The 23,217-nt window shown below is 41.4% G+C and overlaps 1 protein-coding gene across 1 annotated transcript in view; it reads right to left on the bottom strand.

Annotated features, from left to right (window-relative positions):
- The window catches only part of Agk (acylglycerol kinase), a 79,022-nt gene extending 65,781 nt beyond the window's left edge, over nucleotides 1-13,241 (bottom strand). The window contains exons 1-2 of the mRNA XM_052173515.1: nucleotides 13,142-13,241; nucleotides 9,022-9,128 (exon numbers count right to left, since the gene is read on the bottom strand). Of these exons, the coding sequence (XP_052029475.1) occupies nucleotides 9,022-9,122 (101 nt within the window). The 5' untranslated portion in view covers nucleotides 9,123-9,128; nucleotides 13,142-13,241. The remainder of the gene's footprint in view (nucleotides 1-9,021; nucleotides 9,129-13,141) is intronic.
- Between the last annotated feature and the right edge of the window lie 9,976 nt (nucleotides 13,242-23,217).

Raw genomic sequence — 23,217 nt, 5'->3', positions numbered from 1 at the left:
ATCTCCCTTCTCTGACAAGCTAACAATTCTCTCTAAAATCATCCCACATGAGATGGTACTCATTGTGGGTTCAAAGCTCCTTTATAGATCTGGACAACCTCTGACCTGAAAATACTAAGTTCATAGCTACTAATATCAGTGTCCTGCTGTTTTGAAACATGATACATTTGAAATGCTGGTTACTACTAAAGAAGAGCTGCTTTCAACATCAACTACAATTATTTTCTGTTCAGGCCTTAGAACAAGTAAAACTACTAACATAAAAATGTCCTCAATTATGTGAAGCCAAAAAGACAAAATATACCTCCTGTCTTCCATCTTGGCTCCCCCGCCCCCAACTTAGATACAGCAAAGTACAGATACCAATTTTTTTTAAGGAAGAAATCTGTTTTCCACATAATCTAACAAAAGGAGTTGAAAAGAAATGGAATATAATTAAACTTCATTGTATTTAAAAGTTAAAAAAAAAAAGGTTCCCTTATTCCCTATCACATCTGGGCTGACAAGCATGTTATTTAATTGCCCACAAATGAGTTTCTTTAAATAGAACCCATTAAAACCCCAATTCTAGCATCAGCCTGTGCATGGGATGGGGGATGGGGTGATGCAAAATGAACTTTGAAATGACTAAAAAGCAAAACAAACTGCTTCATCAAAATTTCAACAAAATCTGAAACTAAGCGAAGCTACAAAGGGGAATAAACTTCCTACCTTCAGCACTGGCAAAGCAACTGCTACGGGGGAGGAAGCCAGATCCTGGACTTCTATCCTTTCATTTTTATCCATTTAATTGCCTGCAGAGTCAGAGGCTCATCTGAGCAGATATCAGGGTAAAGCACGCGCGTTCAGACACCCAGAGACACGCGGACCCAAAGCCCAAGACACTCCTGAAACCATAATCTCCACCGAAGGAAAAAACACCAGTCTAGTCAAGTGTGGCTCATGCATAATTTATACCTGGCAGCTAACACATTCCCTTTGCCTATCCTGTCAGGGTCTCAAACACAGTGTGCCTAAAATAGAATATAATACCTCTTCCTCAAGCCAGTTCTCCCTGGTGACTTTCTTCTTTCTGCATCACAAAGTATACCAGTCTTGAAGCCACAAACTTATTTCTTCTCTGCCTCAGCCAAATACCCAGTCAATCACCTTGCAGTAACAACAGCTAGCATCTGCAGAGAGCTAAATTTAAGCACAGTATAAAGCAGCTGACCCACACCTCCTCATTCAGTCCTCGCAACTCACCTGCCAAACATATATAATTATCCCTCCTGTGGGAGGAGGAACAAGGCTCAGAGGTAAGTGGTTTAAGTGACTTGACAAGGCCACGAAGCTGACAGGTGTATAGACTGAACCAGGAAGCCCCATGCCTGCAGCGCTGTACCACTCCCAGCTTCAAGACAGCCGTTTGCTCTCCTTGCCTTGTGCTGCCTCTATTTCAGGCCTTTAATAGCTCTGAGGTCAACTTCTAAAATGGACCCTGCACAGGAGGCTAGGCTAAACCTCTAAAATGCTACCTTGTTCACAATTTCTTCTCCCCTTAAGATCTTTACTGCTGCTCAAACACAGGTATCTCATATTAAACCCTCCTACAACCTGGCTTTTCTACAGTCCATTGAAAACATGCAACTCTAGTCCCATTCTTTACCAGTATCCACTAAGTCTGCAGGCCCAACTCAAATGACATCTTTTTAAGATTTCCCTCATGAGGGAAAAAACAAAAGATATGATGTTTGTTAATATTCTTTGGACCAAGTTCTATTCTAAGAAAAATCTGTATGATAACACATAGAGAAGGGTACTCTTACTGTCTACTACCTCTAGTTTATAGGCAGAGAAGCTAAAATGGACAGAAGTTACCCAAAGCTCCACTACTTGTGGTGGCTTAAATGAGAATGGCCCCTATAGGCTCATATATTTGAATGGTTCGTTCCCAGTTTTTGGACGATCTAGCAAGGATTAGGAGGTGTGGCCTTATTGGAGGAGATGTGGCCTTATTGGAGGAGATGTGTCACTGAGGTTGGACTTTGAAGTTTCACCTCTCCTCCTCCTTCTCTTCCTCTTCTTCCTCCTCCTCCTTCCCCCCCCCTCTCTCCTCTCTTTCAACAGATATAAGCTCTAAGCTACTTCTCCAGTGCCATGTGTACCTAGGATGCCTTGGTCATAGTGTCTCTTCACAGCACAGATCAGTAACTGAGACATTGCTGATAAATATGAAATTCAATTCCGTCGCATTGCCAGGCCTTATCCTAACTATTCTACTGCAGGGGCCTCTGGGAAGTGATCCTTCTTTCACAATAGCTTGGCAATTGCACCCAAAGCCTCTGGTCACTCACACTCAACAACAGTGTGATATCTTCTCATTGTCCCTATTTCTCCTCCTCATGAGGCTATGACTCTTGTGCTGTCATGCTACTATGAGACTAATAAGTGTATCATCAAATTATTAGGAAAATAATGTCATAAATACCAAGAGCTGGGAACCAGACCTAGCAACATTTGTTAGCTATTATCATTAAGGTCTCAATACAATTGAATGGCACTGAACAAACCCTGTAGACAACTTCATAACCATTGTTTAGAAAGGCCAAATGTACATCTAGTCATGGTTGGTGTTACAAGACACAGAGGAGAAAAATCTCCAAGGTTAATAAAAAACAAGGAGCACAGAGCCCAGGACCACTGGAGCCCAGGCTACAGTATCATTTGCTCTACAAACTTAACAAGGAACTTAATGTGACTAAGATTTTTAAAATCTTTAGGAAAATATAGCAGGAATTCTAGCCAACTTGAGATGGTAGATAGTCTCTTGAGAAGGGGGACTTGTGCCATACGCAAAGGTTAGTAGTAGAAATACTGCCAGAAGCCTAGAGCCAGAGGCATAAACTGAGAAGTGGGGGCCAAAAAGAAGCAGGATTAGAGCAGTCATTACTGAGCCAAAAGGGTTAGGTGAAAAGTGGGGCCAAGGCTCCATAACCAAAGGCAGAAAAGCCAGGACAGGTCTCCAGTGATTACAGACAGTGAATGCGAGTCAGATCATCAAGGATTCAGGTATGTCTTGATGTTCTTAATGGTTTGGGCCTTATTGTTCTAAAGTTAATGCTGTACGTAACTTAAGGTTTATTCTATATTTATTTTATGTATATGTGTAAGTACCTATGCCACGTATATTCATAGTACCTAGAGACCAGAAGGTATTAGATCCTCGAGAGACTATGTCGGTGCTGGAAAACAATCTCAGGTCTTCCTCGCAAGAGTAGTCAGTACTTAGAACCTCAGAGCCATCTCTTCAGCCCCTACCTTAGACGTTTTCAGACTGTCTCATTATACATGGAAGGAGAAATAGAAAAGGACTCAGATCTTCTTCAATCATCTGGCAGGTCTTTGTCTTCCTGTCCCAATGGCTATCCCACGTCATTCATTGCCCAGATACCAGCAGCTAAGTAGCTATTACATCAAGTTACTCAGAGCATTTACCGAATGCGTGTCTAGAATGCACTAAGCTAGACCTTTGCCGCTATCTTATCAATCTTTCAATGACCCAATGAGATGGTACTATGCGCATTCCACCATGGAAGAAGGAAAAGCTTCAAGAGCCCAAGGTCACTCACTAGGATGTCTCATTGCTCTCTGACTCCAGAGACAACTTTCATACCACACTGCCTCCTTTCTTCTGCTGCTTTTTAATCAGCAGGCTCTTTGCTACTAGAAGGCTAGAAAAGTAGGAAAGGCTATTGCAGGTAAACTGCTGCCATGACGAACTGGCAGCCTGGAACATAATCTTCCCCGGGGATCCCAGAAGGCTCAGTAAGAGCGGTTGGAGAGGAATGAGCAATACTTAAACTCTCTTTACTCTCAGCACACGGGGTCATTTCCTCCTCTTCAATTGCTCTCCCAGAGCTGTGCTGAGAGCCATCCCTGCTGCTCCTGCCAACTACAGCAGCCTTCAGCAGGAAAATTATATAGGAGAAATCTTAAAAAAAAATAAAAATGAATTTCTTCTTTGAAACTTGGGAGAAGAGAAAAAATAGATGGAACTCTCAAGAGAGAAGAAATCCATAAATACTATAAACAATAAAAAGCCTACAAATAAATATATGATGTCAAAAGATTAATAAGAGGAGGCAATAAAAATGGGAGAGATAAATTAAAATTAAAGCAGACCTCTGTGAGTGCCCTCTCACCTCTTCTATTTACATGGAGTGTAAAGAGAAGATAAATGTCTAAAGAAACGCAATGGTCCCAGAATCTCTCTCTCTCTCTCTCTCTCTCTCTCTTACCTCTGAGCAACCATGTGGCTGTAGGTCACTTACAAAAGATGTCAAGTCTGCCCTCTGTAAGACACCAGCATAAAAGACAAAGAAAACGAAAGGACATCCTAAAGTAACTAAAGAAGGTCAAAGACAGACAGTCAAAGGGAACATAGCAGGTAAGGGTTGAAAAGCACTCTCTTGGTTAGGAGGCTAGGTATGACTTTGTCAAAGGCCTGCTCAATCAAATGATGGACTATAAACCAAACTCCCCTAACCTGAGACTAAAATGGCAGAAAAGGTCGAGAGGAAAACATTAAAAGTTGGTATAAATGAAAAGATAGGGAGGGCAGTAAACAAAGAGAATTGTCTCTTCAGACAACACGTTTAAGTTTGGAATGATTTTGGTCAACAAGGAAAAAGTCGAAGATTAAAGACGTAAATGAAAGTGCAGATGGTGAGGACTGGGTACAAAGGAGAGGTCACTGGGCAGCAGGAAGACTGCCTCATCCACTGAAGAAAAGAACACAAAAGTGCCTGTGTGTGACTAACTGGCCTGTAGTCTTTAATTTTCTCTTTAAAATGAGAGCTAAGGCTGGCTGAGTATAGAGAAGGCGAGGATGTACCAGAAATTCATGACCATTTCAGGATACATTTGTGAGCAATGGAAGAGGAAGCTGACTCTAGATGGAGAGCACTACTTGTCTGGAATTTGACAGCCTGGACGTGAGTTCAGAAGGGACCAGTGGAGTGGCTACTCTGCTGCTGAGCTTCATCCTTTCATCCTCCCAATAAACACAGTGTGCACTGAGTCCTTCTATGTGCAGGGGCTTTGGGATAATGCCATGCAATACAAGGCTATATAGTATTATGATACGAGAAGGCACAAGCAGAGCAAACCATCACAATAGCAATGAGTATTAAAATGAAAATTAAAATGAGTGGTTTTATGTATGTATGCACATGTGTGCATGAGCGTGTGTGTGTGTGTGTGTGTGTGTGTGTGTGTGTGTGTGTGTAGGTGTATTCACCTGTGTAGGTATTCACAGAGAGCAAAGACTGATGTTGGGTGTCTTCCTCTATCACTGTATACCTTCTTTTCTGGAGACAGGGTCTCTCAGAGAACCTGGAACTCACAGTTTTGACTAGGTTGGATACCAGTAAGTCCCAGGGATTGTCCTGTCTCCACAGCTCCAAAGATGGGGTTACAGGTACACACTGCCATATCTAAGTTTTATGTGGATGCTGGGGAATCCCAAATCAGTTCCGCATGTTTGCGTAGCAAGCACTTTAGCCACTGAGCCACCTCACTGGCCCCATACCAACAATGAGTGCTCTACAGAGGAAGAGTTCATAGCATTATGGAGAAAATGCAGGAAGACTATCAATCTGGACTAGAGAGGAAAGATCTCTTTGAAAAGACAGTACTTGAGACTCTGAGAAACTTCAATTGCCCAGAAAAGAATACAATATACAAAGCCCTTCTAGGGATTCTGAAACATAATGATCACAACACTTGAGAAGACTTGAAGGCCATATGCTAAAATGTTAAGATACAGCAAGGATCTAATGTATGCAGATGAGGCCAAGTTCAAGCATGCTGGTAAGAATTTGAGATCTCAGTCTAAAAGCAACAGCAACCTTCACTTGCAAAACAGCAGCATGGCAATGGTGTACAAGACAGGAACCGTCAAAAGGCTGGGATGCTAGTATAATCCACACAAGAAGGGAGGGCAATGTGGATGAAGACAGAGACAGTGTGGACAGACAAAAGAAACAGATCACATAAGGAGACTAAAGCCATTTGAATCTATGCACGGGACATTAAAAAGTGGGTAAGGAGGAACAGAAGATGTCCAAATATCTAGGGAAATAAAATAGATAGTGAGTATGTCCAATAACTGAAGAGCAAATTGAGCAGGAGGATTTTGTTTTTAGGCTGCTGAGTCAGAGATAACCTGTGAGGCATCCTAAGATAAGTACTTGTATTGGTTATTTTTCTATTGTTGTAATAAAACATCATGACCAACACACCTTATGCAAGGAAGAGTTAGTTTGGGCTAATGCTTCCAGAGATTGAGAGTCCACAATGGCAGAACAAAGGCACAGTAGCAGAAGAAGGAAGAGAGGGCTCATGACCCGACCCACAAGAAGGAAGCAGAGAGAGCAAACAATAAAGCTGTGAGTCTTTTAAACCTCAAAATCCACCCTTAAATGGCTTATTTCTTTCAGCAAGGCCGCAACGCCCAAACAGCACTGCCAACCGAGGATCAAGTGTTCAAATGCCACAAGACTATGGCACTTAAGACTATCTCCTTCAAGTCAACACAGCACTTGAACATACACTTAGGTCGGGAGCTCAGAGGAGGTCTTTATAGATATGAACAAAACCTGGGACTGGACAGAAGACAGTTTGTACAACTGAGATCATTCAGGGGAGAGCATGACAACATGAGAAGAGGACCTTGGGCAGAGAACTCTTTCCTCATGCTTGAAGAAAGGGAAGGAAGGGGTCACAGAGGACAAGAAGGAGACAGGCAAAGAGAGACAGAGGGCAGGAGAAGCAGGAGTCTGGAAGGCAGGGATGGGGAGGAAATGTTTTCAGCTGTGCTAAGGTGAGGACACAAGAGACTACAAGGCCAGGCAGTACAAATAAAATGGGAATTGAATCAGAGCAAGTATGGAAGAAAAATAAGTTGCAAGTGCCAAGTGGTGGCACACCTATAATGCCAGCACTTGAGAGGCTGAGGCAGGAAGATCCTAAGTTCATAGCCAGCCTGGGCTACATAGCAAGACACCATCAAGTTAAGGGTTGAGGGAGAAAGAAATGAAGGGGAAAGGAAGGGGGGGAATACATCTAAGATAAATGGAAAAGAAGAAGAAAGTTTTCTGTCTTTACAGACGGCATGAGCTCTTATATAGAAAATCAGAACGATTCCACCCAAACACATAGAAAAAAATGTTAAGACAATAAAATAACCTTATCAAAGCCAGACCGGAAAAAAAAATTAACAAAGGAAGCTGCATTTCCATGCACTGATTGAATAACGTATAAAAGAAATTTAAAAAATCAATCATACAAGACAATCAAAAAGAATAAACATTTAGAAATAAATTTAGGTAAGATAAGAGATGTGTTCATTAAAAGCCACCAAACAAGAAGACAACTTGTGTTCATGGACTGGAAGACAATACTGTTAAAAATAGCCACAAAACAAAGCAATCTAACAATTCCATGTAATCCCTGTCAAAATCCTAATGGTACTTTTTACAGAAATAGGAAAAAACCATCTCAGAATTGGTAAGAAATCTCAAATACCCTGAATGGCCAAAATAATCTAAAAAAAGAACAAAGTTGGAAATGTCTCACTTCCTAATTTTACCACTTCTTGTAAGGCTATAGTTATCAAAATCCTGTGGTTCTGGCCTACCGAGATAACAGGCCACGAGGACAGAACAGACAGTCTAGGAGTGAAGCCCCATCGTGGACGGCTGGAATACCATCAACAAGCCAGAGACCATACAGCAGAAAGAACCCTTTTCTAGAAACAGTGTCAGCCCACATGACCACATGCAAGACAGTGAGGCTGTACCTTTGTGTTATACCACATACAAAATTAAATATAAAAGCTACTCCAACCCCCATTCAGAGTGAGGGCTTTTCATGTTGGCGAACTGAAGGGCCTTTTAAAAAGTCTTAAGAAGTCTCAGAAGACCTCTGGAGACATACTGAAAAAGGAACACGTAAGCTCTTTGGATCTTCACCCAACAGGGCCTAGAAAGCCCCCATATCGGCAAGGCCCCTGCAAACACAGTATAGGCTCCCCTGAGGACCCAGATTAGAAGGAAGGTAAGGTTTGTTAACATCCTTTCTTACCTTACATGTGCTAAGCTGTGTATACATAGGTTATAAGAATGTGGACTTAGCTCTAAGGATACTTACAAAGGACAAAACTACACAGTTACCAACAATCAGACCACACACTACAGTGTTAAATATATTCTGTGAGCAGTAAACTGAGAATGCTTATAAAAATATTAAGTGTGGATCACTATTCTAATACAATGCCTAACTCTTTCCTGTTCAGCCAAGCAATACTGAATACATCTGTATTTCTGTGTTGGTACAGGTAAGAGGTAGCACTTGGCCAGTTAAAGATAATTATTTTGGTTGTCTTAAGTTTTTATACAAATTTCTGATCCTTTACATGTTACCATATAAAGGCAGAAGGGAAGATATGGTATTTTCTTCTCGGACCATGTGTTAAGGCTGATAAAACACGACTGCACTGAACTCCTTACTCAGTCACAAAGGGGCTAATCTGTGATCTCATTTAAATTAACCCAGTCTAATGAAACAGATGAAGACAGTCACAGGGGATGGACAAAGCAGAGCCAGTCTGTCTTCAGCAACCAGGGGATGGCAGATAGAGACCGCAGTAAGAAGAACTGGGAAGTAATCCCAAGAGGTGTGTATGTTACAACTTCTAGAACGGGTCTCAAGTTCTTCAATTACAAATAGAGTAAGTAAAACTTGCTTTTTTTCCAACCTCACCAACTATATGCATTGCTGTGTGAATGTTACAGCTAATGATGCTTCATGTAGTCAATTACATAGGGCAGGCTATAAGAAGCGTTTGCCTTTGTTTTTATTTGAATAGTTTTGTTTACTACTGTATTGTATAGAGAAGTGCAGCTGAACGATTCCAACCCTGGCCCTGTGGCTCCTTCTAGAGTGGGAAGCAGATGGTGCCGGGCTGCCAGTTCTTACCAGTGCTTTCCGTAGAGCCAGTGCCCGCCCCATGTCAGCAAGCAGAGCCCAGCTGTGGTTTTCTTCCAATGATTTCGAAGCGTTTTAAAGAACGCAGTCATCTTCTCCTACAGATTTAATAGGCAAAAAAGAAAACAAAGTTATCCAAGATAATCACAGGGCATCCTACAATCCCTCTAAGGTCTCCCCTCCCCCCCCCCTTTCCTTTCTTTCCTCTTTGCCACTCCTGCTCTGGTTCTTTTCATCCTTTCCTGTCTAGTCACCATCAGCATCTCCTGATCCTCTCATCCGTCGCTGCTTCCTTCCTTTTCACCTATTTCGACCTTGACGCCCCTTCTTCCATATCCACCCTCCTTCCCCTATCCATATGAGAAGGAAGGAAGTGGGCAGAAGGGGGGGAATAAATCTCCAGGCTCCCCTGATGCCTGTCTTCTTACTGTCCAACTATACCATTGTTGAGTGTTTGTCTATTACATATGAGGGACCCAAAATACCAGCAACAGCTTATTCAAAACAGAAGAAAACAGCAAGTCTTCAAAATGAAAACCAGTGGAGAACATGCTTTTAAAAAAGCAATGCACATGGCTCAGAGGGGGGGAGAAAAGCTCAATTTACTAATCAAAGGCATGCAAATTACAAAGAGCTATTATTATTCACATATAAAATTAAGTTTTAAATTATTATATTCACTGATGACAAAATATAAGACAGATACTCATACCTACTCCTACAAGGAAGGTAAATTAGTTCTTCATGAAAAAATAAAATGGCATAATATATTTATTCTGTTTTTGTGTGGCACCATTTGATGATATTTATATTTATTAATGTTACTTACTTAGCTTATCTAACTACAGAAAGCGCCATTGAATGCAGGGTTGTGGTCACTGCTAGAACCCATACATCAAGTAAGATACATAATAGCTATCCCAAAAACATCTATTAAGTGAGTGAGACATGTGCAATTCATTTTTTTTTAAATTGAAAATTTTCACAGATGTAGAAAAAAACAACCAAAATACAATGTTAAATCAAATTAGCAGAGTAAAAGGCATCTATAACTAGTGTTACCCCAATTATGGTCAAAGAGAACTACAAATCAAAATACTGATAAATAAAAGCAGAACTTTTACATAATACCCTCTAAGTTGTAGGATGCCAAATGACATCTTACAATTGCATTATATATACAATGCCGTTTTCTAAAATAAATATAAATTATCTAAACAGATAAAAATGATTTCTCTCTTTAACTTCCCTTGATTAATATCCCTCTCCTAGGAAGAAACGGTCACATTGTGGACATCAATGACGCCAACCAGGCTGGTACAAAAAAAAAAAAAAAAAAGGAAGTCCCACCCTCAAATGCTCATAAATCTTAAATCCCCAACTGTAATACTACCATACAAGCAAAGCTGCAATACTGTAAGATACATGTTGGGGAATGAGAACAGGATCTACCTCGAGTCCAGAAAAATGAGCCTAACTGGGGTGGACCTGAAGGAGGCAGAGTCAGGGAGTTCTCAGTCCTGCAGCTTAGGAGAAGTCAGAGGAAAGGAGTTAGGCACATGCTATGGGCTGAACACCTGTTTACAAACTTGAAAGTGGCCACCCTAAATTCCCACTGAAATGGTATTAGGATGTAGAAATAATGGGGTCCTAATGATACTGTCCTCATGAGTAGGATTAGCCCCCTCCTAAGAGGAGACACCAGCAAGATGGCCTCACATCCTTTCCATCTCCAAACATCTGAAGACACAGAAACAAACAAGACAGCCATTTGCAAACTAGGAAGAGTGCACAGTACCCAGTGCCAACCATCGTGGGCTCATACTTCCAGTTTGCACACTGTGAGAAATAACTTTTTGTTAGTTAAGCCATCCCAGTTATAACAACCTAAACTAATAAGTATACAAAGGCTGTGTGTGTGTGTGTGTATGCGCGAGAGTGTTCTGAAAAACACAAGCAGTAGACTGAAGTAATTTCTCTTCTCACCCATTACTAAAACTAAGAATCTATTAACAAAAGACATATTAACAAGGAAAAAAGCATATAAATCTATTCAATGTGAGTTTTCATGGCACAGAACCTTCAGAAATAAATCCCTATGTGTGCGGTCAATTTGATGAAGAGCAGAAAGTTCTACAGAAACATGACTGAACAAGGCGCTAAGACTTAAAGACCAGCAAGGTCTGTTTGTTCAGGTTCTTCTGTGTCCCTTCATCTTACGAAATAAAAGAACTATTTCCTGCATGCATCAGGCAGGTACCTCTAACAAGAGAGCCTTAGACAGGAAGTCTGCTTCAGGTTAGAACAGCAACAACTTCCTGCTTCTACTGCTTTCTCAACTACCAGTGTACTACCTGGGGATGACCATCCCCTAAACACCATACGTACAGGATAGCTTCTATAACAGTGGCTCTCGGCCCTTTGTGTCCTTACTAAACCTTAAAGTGCACAAAATTTGCTGTCAATTTATATTCTTAGCCATTATCTCCCTTCCCCAAAAGCTCACTTTGTTCCTGAACTGAGTAGTCGCATCATTTTTAGTTAGCAGTTACTACCATAATTGCAATGGAGGTTGCAAACAAACCAGACATTAAAAATCAGTAGTTTTAAGATGAACAATGGGGCTGGGGAACGGGGAGATTGGAAAAGGCTTCAAATCCACACTAAGGTCTTTGGATAGCATGTTGAAGACAATGAAAAAAACACTTGAGTTTTTTTTTGTTGTTGTTGTTTTGTTTTGTTTTTTTTAGGAGATAAATAACATAATCATATTTGTGGTGCGGAGTATAAGACAGATTGCCAGAACCTGAGAGTAAAGATAAAGGGAGCCATTAGAGGGGGTGGCTGCCATACATTCTAGACGAGAGTCAACAAAGATTTGGAGGTCTTCATAAAATAGAAATGTACTTGATGACCAACTGACTGCAAGAGCTGAAGGAAGAGGAAACAAGCCAGGTTTTGTGTTTGGGCAGCAGATTGTGAGGGATTTCAAGGCTTTGGACTTAAGATTGTAGGTTTGTGGGGAAACACAGTGCTCAGGTTAAGGAGACTCCAGACTGTTAAACCTGCTGGGTACACTCAATAGATGCCTGGACTTGCAGCCTTTTGGAAATAGGAGAAACTGAACACAAGGACCAGAACTGGGATTCATGCCTGTGAAGGTCTGAATGAACGAGGGCTGCTAACATCACCCAAGTCGGGAGTAGCACGGAAAGAATGGAAGTCGATGACTGGATGACTGTCTTTTTAAAAAGCCACGCCCACCCTGTGCAACTCCCTTTTTGTCTTAAATGATTCCTATATTATTAAAAGATGAGGGAAATATGCAGGCAGCCTGGTGTGCAAACAAGACTGGTCCAGATGCCTAACGAATTCCTAGCTTTGTCATTTACAGATGGTGAGACCCTGGATAAACTTTTTCACTAGAGAAATAAGGAGACACCATCAATTTGTGCAATGAAGGGGTTGTGAATAAAAGCTGTGCATTTGTCTTCAGAATATGTACTAAAACGGTGTATGTTCCTTTCTCAGTAGCCAGAATCTTCATTCTCATTAATATCAGTTTTAAAAAAAATCTCAATTTTATGTCTAAACTAACGTATCTTTGCCTTCCAAGAGGGCTCTCCCAAAACCCAAAAGCTCTCAAATTCTAACTTCTGACCCTCTCCTGACAAGGAAGGTAGGGGTTTTCTCACTAAAGAAGAGCTCCTTCCTTAGGAAGCTCCTTGGGCAGTTCTAGCCAGCACATCTGCTGAACCTAATAAATAGAATGAATGAACCGACCCACCCTCGGGTTCAAATATTACTGGCCCCATGTTTGTTCCGGGGTACCCCACAGCCCAAGGTGGGAAGTAACTGTGGGGTTCACAGGTTAGGGACTGCTTTGGGACTCGAACCAACACACCTGACTCGCAGGGACCCTGGGCGTGCACGCCATGCTGGCCCGGCCCAATCTCCCCTCCTCCCGCCGCGCCGCAGTCAACAACCGCGTGGCCGATCCCGGGACACCAGGCGGCTTCCCGGGACGCCCAGTTCAGGCCGGAACCCTGCGGCTGCGCCCCACACCCTGACCACACACACCCAGCGGCCCTCGCTCTCTCCCCGAACTCACCACCGCCCGCAGCTCCGCGCCCGGCCTTTCCTGTGTGCGCTCACAAAACTCTCCCTCTCTTAAGGGAAACCGCTCCCGCTGCCCTCGGGTTCCGACGCGGAGCTCTGCGAGCCAGGCGTGGTGAGCCCTTCCGTGACCTGGGGGTGGGCTTCCAGCAGCCACCGCCCTCCCTTCCCTTTCTCTCACTTTACTTGTTCATTCAATCTCTCATCCATCCATCTCTCACCAGCCAATTGTTTCTGGAAAATTCAGGATATATAATAAGAACAGAATTAGGATTTGGAACCAAATCAGAAAGTAATTAAACGAGTAAGGCAATTTTAGATGGCGGTAAATGAAACAAAACCTGGTGATAGGGCATGTGATCCGGCTGGGGTGGGGTGGTGGGTGGGCACTGTGTTAAATTAACCTGCGGAAAAAGAGGAGGATCAGGTCAGAATGCACCGGAAGAGCAGGGTAGAGGTGGAGGAATCAGGCCCAAAATCACAGAACCCTTAGGTCTGTGTGCAGGGGAGAGAGGGAGGGAGGGAGAGAGAGAAAGAGACAGAGAGACAGAGACAGGAGAGAGACAGAGAGACAGGAAAGAGACAGAGAGAGACAGAGAGCTATGGAAAAAGAGGAGCAAGAGAGGCCACAGAGGTGTTGGACACCAGAAAAATGTGTCTTGTTAAAATATAAAGATTGCTGGGCTGAAGATGAAGGGCGGGTGCGGGGAAGCTTCCGGTTTTCCCCCTATTTGCCTAAGATCAGGGCAGTCACAAACACCGGTTTTCTTGCCACCTCCCAATGTCTGGGGGATGGCAAGAAAACAAACAACAACAACAACAACAAAATCCTCTTTTGCTGCAAAGAGGACTTGTAGAAGTCTGTCTTCAGTGCCCCACAGAGCCACTGCCGCTTGAAATGGGAACAGTTGTTCAGTGGGAAGGTCTTCAAATGGGAACTCGCCAGAGATGTCCTAAGATCAGACCCATTAACATTTGATCCCTAGGGGCCCACATCTTCCACGAGATATACAAGCAATTGAAGGTTACTGGGCCAGAGGGGCTGAGGAGTGTTGAGGGGGACAAGAACTTCTTCTCTGGTGTTGCCTCCTGTAAGTTGCTCATGTTCCTATAGGTAATTCCTCACTCGTGCTGCCTTACACAACCCCGATCAAATTCATTGATTCACAAATCTAGCCTTTAGGGAATCATTTCTTTGGGATCTATCCCTGTCACACTATCTGGAGAGAACAGATATTTATTTGCTGCTGTCTCCCTAAGGAAAGTGAATTTATTCTGAGCCAAGTATGAATGGTCATGGTTTTGGGACATGGATTCAAGTTGCCCTGAATGACATGTGGCACTATGGAAGAGGTTAGTTTAACATTTATGAATCAGGGAATAATATACAGCTATGGATCAATTTAAGATGTCAAGTAGGCAGGTTACAGCAAAGTAGAGAAAGCTCTTCCATAGGTTTCAGATGCCATGTGATAGATAACCTTCTTAGATTTGGGTTGGTGGAAGTTGACAGTTATCATTACTAAAGTTTTACCTAGTAGTCACCAAGATGGGGTTGGCAGAGAGCTTGGTGGTAAATGGCTATTATAGGCAAGAGAGGAGAAATTTGTCTATCCATCTGTGACATTCCATCTCTCCACTGTAATGAAGTTCTAATCAGTCTACTGGTCTGCAGACTTTTGAACAGCAATCTATCTTTTTTTTTTTTTTTTTTTTTTTTTTTTTTTTTTTTTTTTTTTTTTACAGAACTCTAGTCCACAGACAACAGAGGCTAACCACTGAAGACAACCTTAGGCCCATATCAGCATTAGGGTGATTAATTTATCAAACCGATATTTATCTGACATGCATTTAACTCCCCCTACATTGCTGTCAATATAACAGCAAAATCCTTTACCCCTCATTTTTGTCACCTCCTTAAATGTTATCGTTCTTTGTTGCTAGTGCTATCTAAGCCTGAGTTCTAAGTCACTAGTTTGAGCTTTCTCCTGATGTTCACATGTTATTAATTATGCTTGGTTTCTCATGCTAATCTCTTTCTTTTCTTTTCTTTTCTTTCTTTCTTTCTTTCTTTCTTTCTTTCTTTTTTTTTTTTTTTTTTTTTTTTTTTTTTTTTTTTTTTTGGGCAGTGAGGAGGTCTTCCTCAAGTCTTCCTCAAGGACAGAGACATTAAGTTCCTTCCCTGTAGGGAAAATCTTTTTTGGACATACCACTCAGTAGACTAGGATTCTGTCAGCAGAATTGTTGGGTCTGGTTTATATTTTACAGGTATTTACAGCACAATCAGTGGACTCATAGTAACAAGGGAGCTACAGGAACACAGTGCTGATGCCAATCTCCAGAAGTTTAAATTCAGCAACCCTCGTGGGGGGGGGGGGGATCAAGCCAAGCAGCTCAACTTTCTTCTCTTCTTCTTCCCATCGTTCTGTCACTCAGCATCTGCCAAGAGGCATGTGATGGGCCGCTGGAAAGGCCTGAGGCACCTCCATGGTGCTCACCCCCACAGGGCTTGCAATCTACTCTCCCAGGTCCTGTTTCATTTGTTTATAACTGAGACTCCAGATGAATACTTGAAGAACATCCAATGAGGTTTAGTACAGGAAGCCATATTCTTTGTTCTACTTTTCACTGGGGCAGTGTGAACTTCCCACCACTCTCCCTGGGGCAGTGTGAACTTCTCACCACTCTCCCTGGGGCAGTGTGAACTTCCCACCACTCTCCCTGAGGCAGTGCGAACTTCCCACCACCCTCCCTGGGGCAGTGTGAACTTCCCACCACCCTCCCTGGGGCAGTGTGAACTTCCCACCACCCTCCCTGGGGCAGTGTGAACGTCTCACCACTCTCCCTGGGGCAGTGTGAACGTCCCACCACTCTCCCTGGGGCAGTGTGAGCTTCCCACCACTCTCCCTGGGGCAGTGTGAACTTCCCACCACCCTCCCTGGGACAGTGTGAACTTCTCACCACTCTCCCTGGGGCAGTGTGAACTTCTCACCACCCTCCCTGGGGCAGTGTGAACTTCTCACCACCCTCCCTGGGGCAGTGCGAACTTCTCACCACCCTCCCTGGGGCAGTGCGAACTTCCCACCACCCTCCCTGGGGCAGTGTGAACTTCCCACCACCCTCCCTGGGGCAGTGTGAACTTCCCACCACCCTCCCTGGGGCAGTGTGAACGTCTCACCACTCTCCCTGGGGCAGTGTGAACTTCCCACCACTCTCCCTGGGGCAGTGTGAACTTCCCACCACTCTCTCCATTTATACATTAGAAGATGGAAGAACATCATGATTTCAAACAATCTCTTACGAGTTCTAAAATTGTTTACTACTGAGAGAGTCACACTCTCATATGCCACAGATGTCAGCCCAGAGTATTATTATACCCAGCAAAACTTTTAATTACCATAAATGGAAAAAACAAGACATTTCACAACAAAACCAAATTTAAACAATATCCACATATCCAGCCCTATAGAAGATATGAAAAGAAAAATCCCAACACAAAGAGGCTACTACACACAGGAAAGCACAGAAAACAAATAACCCCACACCAATAAAACCAGAAGAAGGGAAACACACACACACCACCACCACCACCACCACCACCACCACCACCACACTCTACCATTACCAATATCAAAATAACAGGGCTTAACAATCATTGATAACTAATATTACTCAACATCAACAGGCTCAATTCTCCAATTAAAGGACACAGGCTAATAGAATGGATGCACAAACAGGATTCATAATTCTGCTGCATACAAAAAACACCTCAGCAACAAAAGGTAGACATTGCCTCAGAGTAAAGGGCTGGTAAAAGGTTTCCCAAGCAAGCTGATCCCAGAAGCAAGATGAAGCAGTCATTCAATAACTAATGAAATAGACTTTCAAACAAATTACTAAAAAAAGATCAGGAAGGGCACTTCATACTCATGAAAGGAAAAATCCACCAAGGTGATGTCTCTTGGTTTTGAACATCTATGCCCCAAATGCAAGGACATCTACATTCATAAAAGAAACAATACTAAAGCTTAAATAACACATCGAACCCCATACATTAATAGTAGGAAATTCCAACACTCCACTCCTACCAATGAACAGGTCAAGACCGAAACTAAACAGAGAAATAATGAAACTAACAGACATTATGACTCAGAGGAACCTAAAATATTTACAGAACATTTCACACAAATACAAAAGAATATACCTTCTTCTCAGCACCTCATAGAACCTTCTCCAAAATTGACCATATAGTCAGTCACAAAACAAGCCTCAACAGATACGAGAATTTGAAAAAAAAAAAAAACCTTGTATTTTACTAGATCACCATGACTTAAAGCTGGACTTCAACAACAACAGAAACAACAGAAAGCCTACAAACTCATGAAAACTGAACAACTCTACTCAATGACCACTGGGTTAGGAAAGAAATAAAGAAAGTAAAGAGTTCCTAGAATTCAATGAAAATGAAGGCACAATATATTTGTGGTGGTTTAAATACGCTTGGCCCATGGGAAGTGGCACTATTAGGAGATGTGGCCTTGTTAGAGGAAATGTGTCACTGTGTAAGCAGGTTTGATGCCTCCTAGTGCTCAAGCTCAAGCCAGTGAGGGTGAGATCCTCCTCTTGGCTGTCTGTGGAAGAGAGTCTCCTTCCATTGCCTTCAGATCAAGATGTAGAACTCTTGGCTCCTCAGCATTATGTCTGCCTGTACACTGCCATGCTTTCCACCATGATGATAATGGACTAAACCTTTGAAACTGTAAGCCAGCCCCAATGAAATGTTTGCCTTTATAAGAGTTGCCCTGGTCATGATGTCTCTTCACAGCAATGAAACCGTAAGACAATACCCAAATTTATGGGACACAATCAAACCTGTGTTAAGAGAAAAGTTCATAGCACTGTTTTTATATAAAAAAAAATTGGAGAGACCTCATACTAACAATTTAAAATCAGACCTAAAAACTCTAGAACAAACGAAAAGCAAACACACTCAAGAGGAGTAGACAAGGCTAAAATCAATAAATTAGAAACGAAGAGAATAATACAAAGAATCAATGAAACCAAGACCTGGTTATTTGAAAAAAATCAACAAGATAGACAAATCCTTATCTAAACAAACTAAAAGGTAAAGAGACAGTATCCAAATTAACAAAATCAGAAATGAAAAGGGAGACAGACATTGAGGAAATACAAAGAATAATTAGGTCTTACATCAAAAGCCTGTACTCCACAAAACTTGAAAATCTAAAAACAAAAAAAAAATGGATTATAAAATTCTTAATAGATTTCTTGATAGATTCTATTTACCAAAGTTAAATCAAGGTCAGGTAAACAATTTACATAGTGCCATAACCCCTAAGGAAGGAGAGTCAGTCATCAAAAGTCTCCCAACCAAAAAATATCCCAGGACCAGATAGTTGTAGTAAGGAATTCTACCAGATATCCAAAGAAGAGCTAATACCAATACTCCTCAAACTATTCCACAAAATACAAACAGAAGGAACATTGCCAAGTTCACTCTATGAATCCACCGTCACCCTGATACCTAGACCACTGAAAAAAAGAAAGAGAATTTCAGACCAATCTCCCTTCTGAATATTAATGTAAAAATACTCAATAAAATACCTGCAAACGGAATATAAGAAAACATTAAAAGCCATAGACAAATTCAACACCTATTCATTAAAAACATCTTGGAGAGAACAAGGTTACAAAGCCCATACCCAAACACAATAACAACAATATACAGCAAGCCAAGAGCCATTATCAAATTAAGGGAAAGAAACTTAAAGCAATTCCACCAAAACTAGGGAAAAGACTGCTTCTCCACTCTCTCCATATCTATTCAATATAGTACTTGAATTTCTGGATAGACAACTAGAGGAGATCAAGAAGATGCAAATTGGAAAGGAAGAAGTCAAAGTATCACTATTCAAAGATAATATGATAATAAACATAAGTGACCCTCCAAATTCTACCAGAGAACTCTTCAACTGATAAGTAGCAAAGTGACTAGATAAAAAAAAATAACTGAAAAAATTAGTAGCCTTCCTTTATACAAATGATAAACAGGCTGAAAAGGAATCAGGTAACATCCTTCACAATAGCCACAAATGATATAAAATAACTTGGTGTAACTTTAACCTAGCAAGCGAAATACTTGTATAATGAGAACTTCAAGTCTGAAGAAATAAATTAAAAAGATATCAGAAGATAGATTTCCCATGCTCATGGATAAGTAGTATTAACATAGTGAAGATGGCTATCTTATCAAAATCAATCTACAGATTCAATGCAATTCCCAACAAAATTCCAAAACAATTCTTTACAGACCTTGAAAGAGCAAGTCTCCACTTCATATGGAAAAATATAACTCTAGGATAGCCAAAACAATACTGTACAATGAAGGTCTTCTGGAGGTATCACCATCCCTGATTTCAATATGCACAAGTAATACAGAGAAATAGTAATAAAAATAGAATGGTATTGGCATCAAAACAGGTTGCTCAATGGAATCAAATTGAAGACCCAGAAATAAACCCAAACACCTATGTGTACATCTTCAATAAATGGTGCTGATCTAAGTGGATGTCTGCATGTAGAAGAATGCAAATAGTTTCATATTTATCATCCTGCACAAAACTCACCTGTAAGTGGATCAAAGACCTCAATGTAAAACCAAGTACATGAAATGTAATAGAAGAGAAAATGAACTGTTTTGAGCATATGAGTGCATGGGACAACTCACTCAACAGGACACCAACAGCTCAGGCACTAAGAACAACAATCAATAAATGGGACCTCATGAAGCTGAAAATCTTCTGTAAGGCAAAGGACACCATAAAAGAGATAAAATGACAGCCTACAAAATGGAAAAAGGTCTTCATCAACCCTACATTTGACATAGGTCTAATATCCAAATTATATGAAGAACTCAAGAAGTTAGACACCAACAATCTGAGCAACCCAATTTAAAAATAGGGTACAGACCTAAACAGTGAATTCTTAACAGAGGAACCCCTAATGGCCAAGAAGCATTTAATAAATGATCAAAGTCCTTAGTCATCAAGGAAATGCAAATTAAAACAACTCTGTGGTTCTATCTTCCATCTGTTAGAATGGCTAAGACCAAAAACTCAAGAGGCAGCACATGCTGGCCAGAAAGTGGAGCAAGGGCTACACTCCTCCATTGCTAGTGGGTGTGAAAACTTGTACAACCACTCTAGAAACCAATCTGACAGTTTCTTAGAAAACTGGGAATAGCCGGGCGGTGGTGTTGCACACCTTTATTTAATCCCAGCACTTGGGAGGCAGAGGCAGGCAGATTTCTGAGTTCGAGGCCAGCCTGGTCTACACAGTAAGTTCCAGGATAGCCAGGGCTACACAGAGAAACCCTGTCTCAAAAAAAAAAAAAAAAAAAAACTTTATTAATCCTGCCGATCCATGAGCATGGGAGGTTTTCCCATTTTTTGAGGTCTTCTTCCATTTCCTTCTTCAGAGTCTTGAAGTTCTTGTCATACAGATCTTTCACATGTTTGGTAAGAGTCACCCCAAGATACTTTATACTGTTTGTGGCTGTTGTGAAGGGTGTCATTTCCCTAATTTCTTTCTCGGCCTGCTTATCCTTTGAGTATATGAAGGCTACTGATTTGCTTGAGTTGATTTTATAACCTGCCACTTTGCTGAAGTTGTTTATCAGCTGTAGGAGCTCTCTAGTGGAGTCTTTTGGGTCACTTAGGTAGACTATCATATCATCTGCAAATAATGATAGTTTGACTTCTTCTTTTGAAATTTGTATCCTTTTGACCTCCTTATATTTTCTAAGTACTTGAGCTAGTTAGTGCCTCAAGTACAATATTGAAAAGATAAGGGGAAAGGGGGCAGCCCTGTCTAGTCCCTGATTTTAGCGGGATTGCTTCAATTTTCTCTCCATTTAGTTTGATGCTGGCTACCGGTTTGCTGTATATTGCTTTTACTATGTTTAGGTATGGGCCTTGAATTCCTGTTCTTTCCAGGACTTTAAGCATGAAAGGATGCTGAATTTTGTCAAATGCTTTTTCAGCATCCAATGAAATGACCATGTGGCTTTTTTCTTTGAGTTTGTTTGTGTAGTGGATTGCATTGATGGATTTCCGTATATTGAACCAACCCTGCATCCCTGGGCTAAAGCCTACTTGATCATGGTGGATAATCATTTTTATGTGCTCTTGGATTTGGCTGGCAAGAATTTTATTGAGTATTTTTGCATCGATGTTCATAAGGGAATTGGTCTATGGATCAGCAGGATTAATATAGTTAAAATGGCCATTTTGCCAATAGCAATATACAGATTCAATGTAATACCCATCAAAATCCCAACTCAATTCTTCATAGAGTTAGAAAGAACAATTCTCAAATTCATCTGTAATAACAAAAAAACCCAGGATAGATAAAACTATTTCAACAACAAAAGAAATTCTGGGGGAATCAGTATCCCTGACCTCAAGCAATACTACAGAGCAATAGTGTTAAAAACTGCATGGTATTGGTACAGTGACAGGCAGGCGGATCAATGGAACAGGATTGAAGATCCAGAAATGAACCCACACACATATGATCACTTGATCCTCGTCAAAGGGGCTGAAAACATCCAATGGAAAACAGATAGCCTTTTCAACAAATGGTGCTGGTTCAACTGGAGGTCAGCATGCAGAAGAATGAGCATTGGTCCATCCTTGTCTCCTTGTCCTAAGCTCAACTCCAAATGAATCAAGGACCTCCACATAAAGCCAGACACTCTGAAGCTAATAGAAAAGAAACTGGGGAAGACCCTTGAGGACTTCGGTACAGGGGGAAAGTTCCTGAACAGAACACCAATAGCGTATGCGCTAAGATCAAGAATTGACAAATGGGACCTCATAAAATTACAAAGTTTCTGTAAGGCAAAGGACACCATTAAAAGGACAAATCGGCAACCAACAAACTGGGAAAAGATCTTCACCAACTCTACATCAGATAGAGGGCTAATATCCAATATATACAAAGCACTAAAGAAGTTAGACCCCAGAAAACCAAATAACCCTATTTAAAAATGGGGTACAGAGCTAAACAAAGAATTTTCACCAGAAGAACTTCAAATGGCTGAGAAGCATCTTAAAAAATGCTCAACTTCATTAGTCATTAAGGAAATGCAAATCAAAACAACCTTGAGATTTCACCTTACACCAGTCAGAATGGCTAAGATTAAAAATTCAGGAGACAGCAGGTGTTGGCAAGGATGTGGAGAAAGAGGAACACTCCTCCACTGCTGGTGGGGTTGCAAATTGGTATAAGCACTCTGGAAATCAGTCTGGCGGTTCCTCAGAAAACTGGGCACCTCACTTCCGGAAAATCCGAGTATACCACTCCTGGGCATGTACCCAGAGGATTCCCCAGCATGTAATAGGGATATATGCTCCACTATGTTCATAGCAGCCCTATTTGTAATAGCCAGAAGCTGGAAAGAACCCAGGTATCCCTCAACAGAATAATGGACGCAAAATATGTGGTATATATACACAATGGAGTACTATTTGGCCATTAGAAACAGTGAATTCATGAAATTCTTAGGCAAATGGATGGAGCTGGAGAACATCACACTAAGTGAGGTAACCCAGTCTCAAAAGATCAGTCATGGTATGCACTCACTAATAAGTGGATATTAGCCTAGAAAACTGGAATACCCCAAACATAATCCACACATCAAATGATGTCCAAGAGGAACGGAGGAGTGGCCCCTGGTTCTGGAAAGACTCAGTGTAGCAGTGTAGGGCAAAACCAGAACAGGGATGTGGCAAGGGGTGGATGGGAGAATAGGGGGAGGGAAGGGGGCTCATGTGACTTTTGGGGAGTGGGGGGCCAGAAAAGGGGAAATCATTTGAAATGTAAATAAAAATACATCGAATAAAAAATGCATGAAAAAAAAAGAAAAGAAAAGAAAAGAAAATTGGAAATAATTCTACCTCAAGATAGAGCTGTACCGCTCCTTGGCATATAACTAAAAGATGCTCTACCATATCACAAGGACACTTGCTTGACTATGTTCGTAGCAGC

The sequence above is a fragment of the Apodemus sylvaticus genome, chromosome 2 (assembly GCF_947179515.1).
Source record: "Apodemus sylvaticus chromosome 2, mApoSyl1.1, whole genome shotgun sequence".
In the NCBI taxonomy this organism is placed as follows: domain Eukaryota; kingdom Metazoa; phylum Chordata; class Mammalia; order Rodentia; family Muridae; genus Apodemus; species Apodemus sylvaticus.
This window is presented reverse-complemented; position numbering and strand designations above follow the sequence as displayed.